This window comes from Falco cherrug (assembly GCF_023634085.1).
Source record: "Falco cherrug isolate bFalChe1 chromosome 11 unlocalized genomic scaffold, bFalChe1.pri SUPER_11_unloc_6, whole genome shotgun sequence".
NCBI classification, from domain to species: domain Eukaryota; kingdom Metazoa; phylum Chordata; class Aves; order Falconiformes; family Falconidae; genus Falco; species Falco cherrug.
In genome coordinates, this window is record NW_026599275.1 from 32,343 (window position 1) to 47,480 (window position 15,138).

Consider the following 15,138-nt stretch of genomic DNA (forward strand, 5'->3'; position numbering starts at 1 on the left):
AACCCGCCACCCAGGGAGGCCGGGGGGGGGTGTCCCCAAAACTGCGGCCGCGGCGCGATGACGTATGTCGTGTCGTCCCCCAGCCCCCCCTCCCGTCCCCACGGAGGCAGCCGGGGGTCGGTGCTGTACAGGCTTTATTGGCCCCCGGGGTCCCCCCGGCCCCGGCCCCCCTGCCCCGGGGGGGGACGTTTGCATAGCGAGAACGGGGGGGTGTGTGTGTGTGTGTGATGATGTCACGGGGAGGTTGGTGATGTCACCTGCTTTGGCTAGAAGTGATGTCAGCTGCTGTCATGTGACATCACTGCAGACCTGGAAAGCGTCAGCCCCATCCTGGTGACCTCACGGCAATGACATCACCACCTGGCACCGATCATTGCCCGCCCCCCCACCCCCCCCCACTGTCACCACAGCTGTGACATCACCATTCCCACACCTTCAATGGCACCTTAGCTGTGACGTCACCATTCCTGCACCTTTGGTTACATCAGAGCTGAGACAGCAGCACCCTGTTACATCAGAGCTGTGACGTCATGACTCTTACACCATCAGCAACACCGTAACTGTGACATTGTCAATCCCATGCCACCAGCTGTGACATCACTCTCCCTTCCCAAGGGCCAGTGCCACGGTGATGTCACTGCTCCCCATCCCCCCTGTGACATCAGAGCTGTGCCCTCTCCCCTTCCACCCCACCTGTGACATCACCGCTGTGATATCACAGGGTAACAGCTGGGGGCAAACAGGAGACTGGGAGGGTGGGAATGACACCCAGGGGGCACCTGTCCGATGACATCACACCGGGGGGGGTGTCACAGTATTAACCCTTTGCATACGCAGGGAGGTGCTGGGGGGGCTGCTAGCCACGTCCCTGGCCGAGGTGGGGCGGGGGGACCCTGCATGCCTGGGCCCCCCCCCTTATTTACAGCCGCGGGGTCTGGTGGGGGGGGGGGGGGCGGTCGAGCTCAGCGCCCGGGAGGGTCCCCATCCCCGGGGGCTGCCCCAGGTCCCACCACCACGATGGGCACTGGCCCCCCACCCCCCCCTCCGAGCTTGCTCATGCTCCTGCACCGGGCTGAGCGCCTTGGGGGGGCCCCGCGGGGGTCTCTCGGATTCCTCCCCCCCGTGGGGGGCTGTCTCAACGCCGGGGGGGCCCCCCAGCAGCAACGGCAGCTCCTGGCGGCCCAGGCGGCGGGTAGGGGGCGCGGGGGGGGGGTCCCTCGGCCGGGCTCTCCCCGTCCCACTCGGCCAGGCTTTGTAGCGGCGGTTCGGCCGGGAAGTCCTTGCGGGCGGCCTCCAGGCCGTGCTTGCGGGGTGGGGGTCCCGTCCCCTTCTCAGGGGGGCCCCGGCGGGTCAGGCGGGGGGACTCGGCCGCTTTCGGGTGCAGCTTGGCGGGGAAGGCGGGCGGCGAGGCGGCGGGGGGGGAGGGGGTGTGGGCCAGCGGCGAGAGGGGGATGCTGCCGGCCGACTTGCACCGGGCGGCCCGGTACTGGCGCTGCAGCTTCGGGGAGAGCCCTTGCAGCGAACTGGGCCGCAGGTGGGGCCCGGCCGGCGCCGGGGACGGCGGAGCGCTGGAGCCCGGAGAGCTGCTGGGCGGGGAGGCCCCTGCGGGGAACGAAGGTCAGGCCTGGCGGGGCCGAGCGAGGCCGAGGCAGCGGCCGCCCGGCCTCCCGCGTCCCTCCGCCGGCCCTCGCGGCTGCCGTAGCTCCGCCCCGCGGCCCCGCCCACCAGAGCAGCCCCGTTGCCTCGGCCCCGCCCATCCCATTGGCCTCGCCCCTTGGCCTTCGCCACGCTCCTTTCTCGTGACCACGCCCCCGTTGCCATAGCGGTGACCGTGTCCCCACCCCTTTCCCTTGTCCCCGCCCCTTCCCCTTGACCCCGCCCCCCGTTGCCATGGTGCCGCCTACCCGTCTCGGCGGCGCGCGGCGGGAGGGCGGGGTCCCGCGCGCGCGCGTGGGTAGGGGAGGCGGGCAGGCTGTCGGAGGAGGAGAGCGAGCGGCTCAGTGACGTCAGCGAGCGGCTCGTGTGCAGCAGCGAGGCCTGTCGGGCCAGGTGCCGGAAAAGCGCGCTGCGCCGCCTGCCGACCGGGAGGACCATCACCATGGGGGTCTGCACACACCGGGCCGCCCCCTGGGCCCCCCGCTCCCACGCAGTTCCCCCAGTTCCCCTCCAAGTCCCTGCCCAGTTTCCCCCTCAGTTCACCTCCCTGTTCCTCCCAGTTCCCCCCCAGTTCCCACAGCTCCCCTCCCAGTTCCCCTAGTTTCCTCCCAGTCCCCCTAGTTGCCCACCAGTTCCCTCCCAGTTCCCCCTTACTCCCACCTAGTTCCTCCCCCCTCGGTTGCCCCCGTTCCCTCCCAGTTCCCCCCCAGTTCCCCCAGTTCCTCCCCTAGTTCCCCCCCACACTCCCCCTAGTTCCCTCCCAGTTCCCCCCCCAGTCCCACACAGTTCCCCCTCCCAGTCCCCACCTCTCATGGCCGCCCCCGGCGCCACCCCGGCGGTTCCTTCGTGCCATCTTGGCCCGGGCACTGCGGCGCCGCGCAGGGCCCAGGCGGATCGACGTGTTCTCCAGTGGCGTCGTTGTCACCAGCACCTTCGTCCCGCTCTGCACACATCGCGTCACCGCCCCGCCCTGCCACGCCCTGCCCCACCCCACCCTGCCCCACACCTCCCCAGCCCACCCATGGCCCATGACCCCACTGTGACCTCCTGTTAACCCCATGACCCAGCTGTGACCTGTGACCCCCCATCAACTTCTGAGCTCTATGACCTTTTGAGCACAAGCCCCCTGTGGTCCCGTGACCCCTTGTGACCCCTGACCTTGAGGATGAGCTCGACGACCTCGGTGTGCACCAGCCCGTGGACAGGCTCCCCGTTGACGTGGGTGATGAGGTCACCGGCGCAGAGCCCCGCCTCCTGCGCTGGGCCCCCCTCCTCCACGTGCTGCACCCACAAGGCACCATTACCCACAATGCATCAGGGCTGCCATGCCCCAGCACCCCCCCGTGTGCCCCCCGCCATGTCCCTCCGTGTCCCCATGTGACCCCTCAACCTACTGCATCCCCATGTAACTCCATGGCCCCATGTGACCCCCCAGCTGCCCATATCCCCATCACTCCATGACCCCCCACGTCCTCCCACAGCCCCGTCACACCCCAGCCCTCCATGTCCCCTCACATCTTCGCGTTACCCCCCAGACCCCTTGTGTCCCCATGTCACCCTCCACGTCCCCCTCCATCCCTCCACATCCCCATGTCCCCCCACCACCACCACTCTGTGTCCCCATCTCACCCTGCAACCCCCATGTCCCCCCACATCTCATGTCCCTCCCTGCCGCCCCGTGTCCCCCCCACCCTGCTGACCCAGACTACATGGTGGACACTGTAGATGTCACTGTCCCCCAGGTAGACGCGGATGGCACGGAGGGTGAAGCCAAACTTCTTGCCAGGGCGGGGGATGGCAATGGGGGAGCGGGGGGCAGCCACTGCCGGGGCCAGCTCCCGGCCCGGGGACGAGTCCCGCGATGAGGGGTCCGAGGACAGTGACCGGGGGGACATGGGGCTGCCCAGGGGCGAGGAGCCAGGCGCCTCCCCTGCACGCCCAGCTGGCACCATGCGCACCCAGGGCCACAGGGACCCCCACCAGGGGACCCGTGTGACCAGGGACCTCCCCACCCACGTGACCCAGGGCGCCACCCAGGGGACCCAGAGGACCAGGCCCTCCCCCCCAAGGTATCCGGGTGACAGGGACCCCTGCCAGGGGACCCAGGGGTCCAGGGACCCCACCACCCAGGAGACCCAGGTGACCAGGGCCCCCCCCCCAAGGGACCCAGGTGATCGGGGGACCCACTGCCACCCCTTGCTGGCACCATGCTCACCAACCCGGGGACAGGGGCCCCCACCCAAGGGACCCGGGTGACCAGGCACCCCCCACCCATGGGGACCCAAGTGACCAGGGGACCTTCACACACAATGAACCCACGTGTCCAGGGACTCCCCACCCGAGGGACTCACATGACCAGGGACCCACCCTGCACTTGGGACCCAGGTGTTCACGGAGCCCCCTGCCACCCCTCACACTCAATCTTAGGGACCTGGACAGCAGGAGACCCCTACCACACCTGGGGACCCCTGCTGCTCACGGGGACCCAGGCACCCAGGCTGTCTACCAAGGTGAGGGGAGGTCCTGAGGGGATACTGGGGGCCTGGGGTGGGTTAGGGTCCCGGGAGGGGTCTGGGCTCCTGAGGTTGGGTCTGGGGTCCTGGGGCAGGGGGGGCTATAGGTTCCCAGGGGGTCTGGGGTCCCGGAGGTGACACCCACCGCTGGGGATGATGACAGAGAGGGCGGTGGCCGACGCTGACTTGGTGACTTTCCCGGGGCCGCGGGGGCTGCGCTTGTCACCCCCGCCCTCGGGGGCCACCCCTGGGTGCCGTGGCCGCCGCAGACCCAGCTCAGCCCTGGCAGGGGGCAGCTCCCCAGCCCGCGGCACTCGCTCCCCTGGCGGGGTTAGGCACCGGCTGGTGAGACCCCAGCTCTGGGGGACACCCCCCCCCCAGAAGACCCCAGCACCCAGCACTGACCTGGCTCCTCGCTGGCTCCATCTGTGGGTGCATCGCGGGGGGTGGGCCCATTGCGGGGGACTGGCCGCTCCTCGGGGGGGGGCCCGGGGCGCCCGGGTTCCAGCAGCGCTGAGAAGCGGCGACGGGCGCCCAGGGGGGGGCTCCCCTCACCCTCGGGGGGGGGGCCCTCCGCTGCCGGTGGGCGCTTCCTGGGGGGAGGCAGGTGTTTGGGGGGGGATGTCTGACCACTACACCCCCCATCTAGGTACCCAGGCATCCAGGCAGACCCCGGGATGACACACCCCCCCCAGGGACGCAGTGGGTGCTCACAGCTCGGGTGAGGCCGTACGCCAGCTGCGGTCACGGGCAAAGCCGTCGCGTCGCCCCTCGTCACGCGGACGCCCCTTGGGTGCCTTCGGCTCCTGCTGCTGCTGCGAGAGCTGCTCCAGGCTGCTGTACACCTGCGCAGTGGCACCCAGCGGCACCCATGGACACCCACCGGCACCAAACAGCACCCACCGGCACCCACACCCTGCGTGTGTCTCCCCGTACCTCCTGCCCCCCCCCTGCCTGGTCTCCCCTGTCCCCCCTCTCCCAGTCCCTGTGCCCCCCTGGACCCCTTGCGCCCTCCCAGACCCTCTGCCCCCCCCGCCCGGTCCTTGTCTGTCCCCCCTGGACACCCCCCCCCCCACCTTGCTGAAGCGGGGGGGAGCACGATGAGAACTGCCGGATCTCCACAGGCTCATCCTCTGTCGTGTCCTCGTCCTCGTAGGAGGTGATGTGGGGGGTAACGGTCCGAGCGTGCTGGGGGGGGCACGGGGGTCGGGGGGGGAGCACGGGGGGGGAGTCCCATAGGGTGACCCCCAGGGGTGAGGGACCTGTAGATTGGGTCCACTGCAGGGGGGGCTGTGGGGGGTCCCTGGGAGCACGAAGGGGGTAGAGGTTTCCCTGAGGGGGGTGTCTGGGGCTCGGGGGGGGGTGTCTGGGGGAGCAAGGGGGTGTCCCCTAAGAGGGGTCAGGCTGTCCTGGAGGGGTCCCGAGGTGTTCCAGGGAATGTGTCCCTTGGGAGGGGTCGTACGTGGTCCCGGGGGGTCCCTGGGGGAGGTTCATGTGGTGGTGTCAGGGTGGGGGTCCCAGAGGGGTCCCAAGGTGTTCCCGGGGGTGCCAGGTGGGGTGTCCCTTGGGGGGGCCTCCTGGGTGGTCCCAGGGTTGGTGTCCTGGAGGGGTTCCGAGGGGTTCCTGCGGGGGGTGCTGGGGGGGGGAGGGGGGCGCCGAGGGGGGGGGGTCCAGGGGTCCCTCACTGTCGAAGTAGCTGGTGTCCTCCTCAGACTCCAGGTGCGGCACAAACTCGGCTTTCTGCCGCAGCAGCCCCGTCCAGTCCAGCGCCGCAAAGAAGCCGTGAGCCTTCACCTCCTGCGCCCCCCCTGCAGGGATGGGGAGGGGGTCAGAGGGGACAGCACCTGCGGGGGGGGCTGGGGGGTGGGGGGGCGTCTCACCGGCCCCCAGGCGTCGCAGGGGGTCTGGCTGCAGGAGGCAGGAGATGAGGTGCTGGGCGTCGGGGGGCAGCGCCTCGTCCCCCTCTGGCCACAGGATCTCGTCTGGGGGGAGGACACAGACACGGAGGGGACACGAGGGGGCACGGGGGGACACGCGTGAGTGCAGGGACCCAGCTGCCAGCCCCATCACGGCCCTGTACGAGGGATGACCTGCCCTGTCCTCATGTCCCCAAGGTGACCTACTCCATCCCCCCATGTCCCCCTGCGTCCCCTGATCTGAGATGACCTGCTCTGTGTCCCACCCACCATGTCCCCCTCTGTTCCTCTGTGTCCCTATCCCCCTACCTGAGGTGTCCTGTCCTGCGTCCCCATGTCCCCCGTGTCTTCCTTGTGTCCCCATCCCAGAAATGTCCCCCCATGTCTCCCCCATGTCCCTGTCCCCACACCCAAGAAGTCCCTGTGTCCCCCACCATCTCCCCCTCTGTACCTGAGATGACCTGCCCCATGTCCCCATGTGTCCCCGTTTCCCCCGTGTCCTCGTTCCCCCTGTGTCCCCATCCCTGTACTCAAGATGACTTTCCCCATGTCCCCACGACCCCCCCATACCTAAAATGTCCTTTTTAGTGTCCCCCACCACGTGCCTCCACAGCCAAGATGACCTCCCTGTGTCCCCCCGTAGCCAAGAGGACCGCCCCTGTGTCCCCTCCATGTCCCTCCCGTAGTCAATATGTTCTCCCTGTGACCCCAACGTACCTGAGATGACCTCCCCTGTGTCCCCCACCATGTCTCCCCCCCATACCGGAGATGACCTGCCCCGTGTCCCCTCCACGTACCCGAGATGACCTCCCCTGTGTCCCCCACCGTGCACCCCACCGTATCCCCCTCCATACCCGAGATGACCTGCCCGAAGAGTTCCTCCGGGGTGTCCCCGAAGAAGGGGACACAGCCCACCAAGAACTCGTAGAGGACGATGCCCATGGCCCACCAGTCCACCGGCTTCCCGTAGCCCTGCCGCAGGATCACCTCGGGTGCGATGTACTCGGGAGTACCACACACCTGCGGGGAGGGGGCGTGTCAGCCACGCCCCACCACACCCCACCAGCCACGCCCAGCCACGCCCCACCAGCCTCACCCACCTGCTTGTCACGGAACTCCCGGGCGTCCTTCTCCATGTGGCCCTCGTAGAGGTTGGTGGTGAGGCTCATCAGCCCCATCTTGGAGAGCCCGAAGTCCGTCAGCTTCACGTGGCCCAGCGAGGTGATCAACAGGCTGCAGGGACCCGGGTGTCCGGTGGGGACCCAGGTGGACGGGACCCCCCCCGGGCCCCCCCTCGCTCCCCCCGTACTTGTCAGGCTTGAGGTCGCGGTGGACGATGCCGTAGTTGTGCAGGTACTCGAGGGCCAGGACAGTCTCGGCGAAGTAAAGCCGAGCCAGCTCCAGCGGCAGGGCCCCGATGTGCTTCAGCAGCGTGGCACAGTCCCCACCTTCCGGGGGACACGAGGGGACATGGGGGGACGTGGGAGGGATGTGGGAGGGACACAGGAGGAACACAGGGGAATACAGAGGGACACGGGGGGACATGGCAGGGACACAGAGGGACATGGGAGGGCAGGGGTGACACAGGAGGGACACAGAAGGGACACAAAGGGACATGGGGGGGACACAGAGGGACATGGGGGGGACACAGAAGGGCAGGGGGGGACACGGACACAGGAGAGCAGGGGTGACATGGGAGGGAGACAGGGGGATACGGAGGGACACAGGAGGGTACGGGGACACAGGAGGGACATGGGAGGGATGCAGGGACAAAGGGGGACACAGAAGGACAGGAGGGACATGGGGGAACGCAAGAGGGCAAGAGGGATGTAGGAGGGGCACAGAGGGACATGGGGGGACATGGGAGGAACATAGAGTGACAAAGGGGGACACAGGGTCATGGGAAAGCAGAGGGGACATGGAGGGACACGGGAGTGATGGGAGAGGGACACAAGCGGGACACGGGGGGGACCCAGCAGGGCACATCACAGCATCACCTGCCACCACCCAGCACGTCCCAGCAGGACACCAGGCGCTCACCCAGACATAAAGCACCATGCCAGGGTGTGAAAACACCCCAGTGTGACACAAACCACCCTGTCGTGACACAAACCACCCTGTCGTGACCCAGAACACCCCACACTGCACCACTCAGCCCTGTATCTCAATGCCCAGCTCCGTGTTGTGATACCTGGCCCCATATCATGACACACAGCCCTGTACTGTGATGCCCGGCTCCACATTGTACCATCTGGCACTGCACCACGATGCCCAGCCCATATCACAACACCGGCCTTCTATCACGATGCCTGTGCCTGTATTGTGGCACCTAGACCTGTATCGTGATGCCCAGACCCATACCACAACACCCAGCCCTCTATCATGATGCTCAGCTCTCTATCATGATGCCCAGACCCGTACTGTGATGCCCAGACCCATATCACAACACCCAGCCCTATACCACAACATCCAGCTCACTATCGTGATGTCCAGGCCTGTGTTGTGGCACTCAGACCTGTATTGCGATGCCCAGAGCCACACCAAAACGCCCAGCTCTCTATTGCAACACCCCACCACCTATCACAACACCACTCCATATTGTGACATGCATCCCTGTATCGCGACACCCCGTCGGCCCACCTTCAACGTACTCCATGACCATGCAGAGGTGGCGGCGGGTCTGGAAGGAGCAGAACATGCTCACGACGAAGGGGTTCTCAGCGAAGGTGAGGATGTCGCGCTCCACGAATGCCTGCTCCACCTGGTTGCGCAGCAGCAGGTTCTGCTTGTTGATCTTCTTCATGGCGAAGCGCTGGCGCGTGGCCGTGTGCCGCACCAGGTACACCGCCCTGCCAGCACAGCTGCATGTCACGCTGTGCCGCGGACCCCCCACGGGGACGTCCCCCACCCAGGGACCCCGTCCCCGCCAGGGACCCTGGGGTCCACAGCTGCTCACCCGTAGGCACCGTTGCTGATGAGTTTGATGGTCTCAAAGTCGCCTTCACCCGGTGGCTTCTTGGCTCTGGGGACGGTGCTGCGGCCCTGGGGGGACACAGGGACATGGGGGAACACGGGGCGACGCAGGGAGGGGTGCAGGGACCCTGGCCCAGCCCCCACCTCAGCCCCCTCCTCGAGATCCGGCGTGTTGCTCCCGCCACTGTCGGGCTCCTCCAGGTGCACCACATCTGTGGGGGACATGGGGTGTCACACATGTGCGGGGACACGGGGTGCCACACATGTGCACCCCCAGTGCATGGCATGCATGCACCCGCCATGCACACTCCCACACCCCTGCACATCCCCCGTGAGCAAACTCCATGTGACCCATGCAGGCACCCCCCTTGCACGCTCCCGCACGCACATGCATGCCTCTTGCGTGCTCTCACACACATGTGCAGACCCCATACCACCCCGTGCCCACACCCTCCCGTGCAAGGCCTCATGCATACACGCTCCCACATGCACATGCATGCCCCTTGCACACATGTGCCTGCCCCTTGCGCACTCCCACACACATGTACCTGCCCCTTGCATGCTCCCACACACGTGTGCAGACCCCACACACCCTCCATGCACACATCCTCCCATACAAAGACCCACATGTGCATGCTCCAACACATGTGCGTGCCCCTTGCACGCTCCCATACGTGAGTGCATGCCCCTACAGGTGTGTGCAAATCCCATGCCCGCCCTGTGGCCACTCGCACACGCATATACCGGGGAAGGGGTCCCGTGCCAGCCCCAGCTGGCCGATGATGTAGCGGGGGATGTCGGCCTTTAGCAGCCCCTCGCGGGCCTGGCCCTCCGCTGCTGCCAGCAGCTGGTAGAACTCGGCTGGGTCGAATTCCTGTGCCGACACGCCCCGGCACGCATGTGCAGGGGGGGACACGCATCGTCACACGTGTGCACGCAGGGACACGCGCCACCATGGTGCAATGCTCCAGCAGACAGCGGGGTGGGGGGGGACACATGTGCGGAGTGCGCATAGGTCTGCACATGCATGAGAGCATGTTCGAGAGTGTGAGCGCATGTGTGTGCACGCACACGTGTGCACTAGGACACGCATGCACACGTGTGTTTGAGCCCAAATACATGCCTGTACCAACGTACAGAGCATGTGGGTGAGCACACGTGCCTGCGTGCGCTGTCATGGGCAGGGGCACACGCGTGTGCCCCACTGTGTGTCGTCATGTCGTCGTCCCCGTCCCCCGTCCCGTCCCCCCCCCGCCCCGGTCCCCCCACCCCCTCTTTGTCTCGGTGGTCCCCAGGATGCGCTATTGCCGTGGCACTGCCCCGGGCAACATGGCTGTCACCATGGCAACAACAGCCCTGCTTCCTCATTGGCTGTGTGCAGGGATTGGCCAGGGCGTTGTCAGGGTGACCGGAAGGGCTTCGTCTGATTGGACAGTTGGGATGGTGCAAAATGGGATGGGGGGGGATGCTGGGGGCGCTGCACAGGGCCGGATGCCTGGGTGCCCGGGGGGAGGGGGTCCCAGGGGGACTCACCAGGCACTCCAGCAGCCGGGCGGGGCGGGAGATGATGATGAGGAGCTTCTTCACCAGCTGGGTGATGAAGGCCACCTCCTCTGACTCTGAGCGCTCATAGGCCTAGGGGGATGTTGAAGGGACGGGGGTCAGGGGTTCCCCAGGGGACTTACATGGGGTTGTGGGGAATCCCTTGCACACTGGGGGGTCCCCTTGGGTCTCATTGGATTCAGCAGGGTCCCACTGGGTCCCTGGGGGGTCCTGTTGGGTCCCAATGGGTGCCCTTGGGTGCTGAGGGCTCCCATTGGGTGCTGTATGGCCCTGGTGGGCCCCCATTTGGTGTCGAGGGTGCCATCGGGCCCCATCGGGACCTACTGGGTGTTGCTGGGACCCATTGGGTGCCATTGGGACTGTTAGGTCCCTTGGGTCCCTGTTGGGTGTCACTGAGCCTCTCTGGGCTCCACTGGGTACCATTGGGTACCACTGGGTCTTGTTGGGCCCTGTTGGGTCCCATTGGGTCCTGTTGGAACCTGCTGGGTGCCATTGGGTCCCACTGGGTCCTGTTGGCCCCTGTTGGGTGCCATTGGGTCCTGTTGGACCCTGCTGGGTGCCATTGGGTTCCACTGGGCCCTTTTGGGTGCCCTTGGGTCCCATTGGGTCCCGTTGGGTCCCATTGGGTGCCTGTTGAGTCCTGTTGGGGGCCCTGGGGTCCCATTGGGTCCCGTTGGGTGCTATGGCTCACATCCTGCAGCAGGCGCTCCATGTTCTCTTGCAGCTCATAGAAGTAGCCAGCGGTGATGAGGCCGTGCCGGGCCTTGGCCAAGCAGTCACGTGCCAGCTCGACCAGCTGGTGCTGAATGAAGCTGAGGGCGCCATCAGCCAGCGGCGTCCCCCCGGGGCCACAGCCCCGCACGAACTCCTCCAGCCGCTCCTCCATCTGTGCCGTCGCCTGCGGGACCCGAGATTGGCTGCCTACAGCTCCCGACACCCCCACAGACCCCCTAAGGTCCCCCCAAGACCCCAAACCCTCTCCAGTGCCCCACAACCACCCCAGAGCTGTCACTCCTCCCCTCCAGCACCCTCAGAGCCCCCCTGATCCCTTATAGATAACACGCGCCCCTCAAGGCACCCATAACCATACCAGGACCCCCCCCAGACCCTATATCCTCCAGCACCCATTAGCTGCCTGACACCCCCCCAGAGCTGTTCCACAACGCCCCAACCCCTATAGCCACCCCCCAAGCCTCCCCCAAGACCCCATGTCTGCCCCCAGCTCCCCACATTGCCCCCAGCCCCACCCACCCCCCCAGCCCTACCTTGGGGAACCGCTCCTTGTAGACATGGTTCATCATCACGATCTCGTTGTCGTGGGATGAGGGTGAGCGCCCGGGACTGTGAGGGGAGGGCACTGATGGCACCCAGGAGACCCACAGTGCTTCTCCCCCAGCGTTCCCCCCACCGCTGGCACCTGTGTGACCCCCAGCATTCCTCCATGGCAGCCCGACAGTGTCCCCATCCCACCTCCTTGATGTCCCATGGCCAGAGTGTCCCTGCCATCCTGATGTCCCCCACCCCATGGCACCCTCGTGGTCCCCCCCCGGCTCTGGGACACCCCAGATTCATGGTGTCCCCACCCCTACAGTGCCCCCAAAGCCCTGCCCCCCCCCCCCCAGCCCTAAGGTGTCCCCAAAGCCTTGGTGTGCCTTGGTCCAACTCCATGGTGACCCCCATCCTCCTGGCGCCCCAATTCCCCCACGGGACCCCCAAACCCCTGATCCACCCCCAGGCAATTGGGGTCTCCAGCCCCGCTGCAGAGTCCCAGCCCTACCTGAGGCTGCGGGAGCGGGGCCGCGGGGTCGGCCCCCCCCGGGCCCCCCCATCCTCCTCGGCCAGGCTCTCGGAGCTGCCGAAGTGGCGGGAGAGGAAGCGCAGCTCCTCCGGCGTTGGCTGCGCCGGCAGCTGGTGCAGGCGCTCCTGCGACGAGCACGAGGACTGCGCGCCCGCGTCACCCCTCCGACCCCGCGGACCCCTGCCACCCCCAGGGACCCCCCCCCCTGCACCCTGCCAGGACCCATCGCCACCCACAGCAACCCAATGACCCCCATGGACCCCTCACGGACCCCCCACCAGTGGACCACCCCCACCAGGACCTACTGCCACCCACAGTGACCTGCTGAACCCCATGGACCCACCATAAACACCTCCGGACCCCCAGGGGACCCCCCCAAAGACCTATAGCCACCCACAGTAGCCACTGACCCCCATGGACACCCGCTCATGACACCCCATGGGGACCACTGGCCACCCACTGACCCCCGCCCCACACATACCCCCATCCGTGGGACCCACATCTAACCCCACAACCAGCCAGCTAGACCCCTGACCACCACCCACAGCGACCACCCCCTCAGCCACCTCCCCACCATGGGAGGGGGGGGCACCTATGTGTGTCCCCTGGAGATGGGGGGTGGGCTCTGAGACCCCCGACTCACCGAGACGGTGGAGCTGGGGGGTGTTGGTGCCATAGCCAGAGGAAGGCAGCGAGGCCAGTGACCATCGGCGCCCATCAGCACTGTGGTGGGGGGAGCACAGGGTGTCAGGGGTCCCAGGCACCTGGATAACCCCCCCATCACCACCCATCCCTGTGGGTGCCCCCCCAGGCCGTGTGAGCCCCTTACCGGCGGGAGGAGGCAAAGGAGAAGTGGGCTGGGTTGCTGGGCGAGAAGTTGCGGGGGACTGTCCAGGGGGCTGCTGCCTGTGAGGGGTGGGGGGAAACACCGGGGGGGGGACACACACAACATGGGGGGTGACATCACCTCCACCCCACCCTGACACCCCCACCCTGCCAGACCCCCACCCACACCAGGGCTAAATGGATGTCACCCACTCACACCCCCCCAGGGGAAAAGGGGGGACTCCAGGGGCTGGAGGGGGGTTTTATGGGTTGGGGGGGGGGGGGGGGCTATAGGTACCAGGGAGGCGGGGGGGCAACTGGGCCTGGGGAGGGCCTATGAGTCCCTGGGGGGGTCTCCATGTGTGTCTGGGGGGGAGGGGGTCTTGCGGCCTGAGAGGGGCAATGGGTCCCTTGGGGGGGGGTGACAGCAGTTTGGGCGGGGCCTTGCAGGAGGGGGCCTATGGATCCCTGGGTGCTTACAGGCACCTTTGGGGGTCTCGGGGGGGATTTGGGGGGTCCCATGGCCTTGGGAGGGGATTGGGGACAGTGGGGGAAATTTGGGACGGGGGGCTGGGGGGCACCGGGGGCGATGCATGTCTCACCGATATGTCCAGGCAGAGGTGAGTGGGGTCGCGGGAGGGTGGGGGAGGTGCTGGTCAGGATCAGGCTCTTCCGGTTGCTTGTGCGGCAGCTGGGGGGGTCATGGGGGTCATGGGAGAGGGGCTGGAACCCCACCCCCCCAACGCATGTCCTCGCACCCAAATGCTCTTACCACACTTAAAGGTACTCCCGGGGGGGCACTCATAGCCCCCCCCCTCCCCCCAAAGTGGGTGCAGGGATGGGAGGGGGCAGGGGGACTCTGTCCATGGTGGGGGAACATGGGGCTGGGCATGGAGGATGAAAGGGGAGGATGAGGAAGGAGGGCTGGGGATGAAGGAGGATGGAGGAGATGAAGGGTGAGGATGAAGATGAGAGGACAAGGATGAAGGAGTGATGAGGATGAGGACGGGGGGGATGAGGATGAAGATGGAGGGGGATGAAGGCTGGGGATGAGGCTGGAGGGGGGATGAGGATGAAGATGGAGGAGGATGAAGGCTTGGGATGAGGATGGAGGGGGGATGAGGATGAAGATGGAGGGGGATGAAGGCCGGGGATGAGGATGGAGGGGGGATGAGGATGAAGATGGAGGAGGATGAAGGCTTGGGATGAGGCTGGAGGGGGGATGAGGATGAAGATGGAGGGGGATGAAGGCTGGGGATGAGGCTGGAGGGGGGATGAGGATGAAGATGGAGGGGGATGAAGGCCGGGGATGAGGATGGAGGGGGGATAAGGAAGAAGATGGAGGGGGATGAAGGCTGGGGATGAGGCTGGAGGGGGGATGAGGATGAAGATGGAGGGGGATGAAGGCTGGGGATGAGGCTGGAGGGGGGATGAGGATGAAGATGGAGGGGGATGAAGGCTGGGGATGAGGATGGAGGGGGGATGAGGATGAAGATGGAGGGGGATGAAGGCTGGGGATGAGGATGGAGGGGGGATGTCTGGGTAAGGAGGACAGGGAAGGAACGGAGGCCGACGATGAGGATGGTGCGGGGAGGAAGGCCACGGCCACGGTTACCTCTTGGTACGGCGGAACATGCTGCTGCCCACCAGGATCGGCATCGGGGGTGGGGGGGGGGGCGAGAGCCGGGGGGAGCCGGGGGCTCCGGGGCGGCGGCGGCGCCTCGGCAGGGGGGGGGGACGGGGGGGGGAGAGGAACACGGCGGCGGCGGCTGCAATGGGCGGGGCCGGGGCGGGGCCGGGGCGGGGCCGGGGGGCAAGGGGGGGGGGCGCGGGGGGGTCCTCACCTGCTGCTTTTCCGAGGTAGCGGCAGCTCCTTCTGCAAAACAGGGCAGGG

General features: G+C 67.0%; 1 protein-coding gene across 1 annotated transcript; it reads right to left on the reverse strand.

Annotated features, from left to right (window-relative positions):
- Positions 1–97: 97 nt before the first annotated feature.
- On the reverse strand, positions 98–14,944 carry MAST1 (microtubule associated serine/threonine kinase 1). Its single transcript, XM_055700013.1, is given in 30 exon segments — positions 98–1,602; positions 1,905–2,074; positions 2,463–2,599; positions 2,815–2,937; positions 3,357–3,586; positions 4,315–4,491; positions 4,575–4,762; positions 4,884–5,014; positions 5,246–5,260; positions 5,262–5,339; positions 5,341–5,357; positions 5,855–5,977; positions 6,050–6,151; positions 6,940–7,105; positions 7,186–7,318; positions 7,395–7,533; positions 8,726–8,934; positions 9,042–9,127; positions 9,203–9,270; positions 9,803–9,932; positions 10,592–10,693; positions 11,313–11,519; positions 11,887–11,962; positions 12,399–12,562; positions 13,063–13,080; positions 13,082–13,142; positions 13,249–13,304; positions 13,306–13,325; positions 13,847–13,935; positions 14,860–14,944. Coding segments are annotated over 30 exon segments (3,726 nt in total). The 5' UTR covers positions 14,904–14,944; the 3' UTR covers positions 98–1,135.
- Between the last annotated feature and the right edge of the window lie 194 nt (positions 14,945–15,138).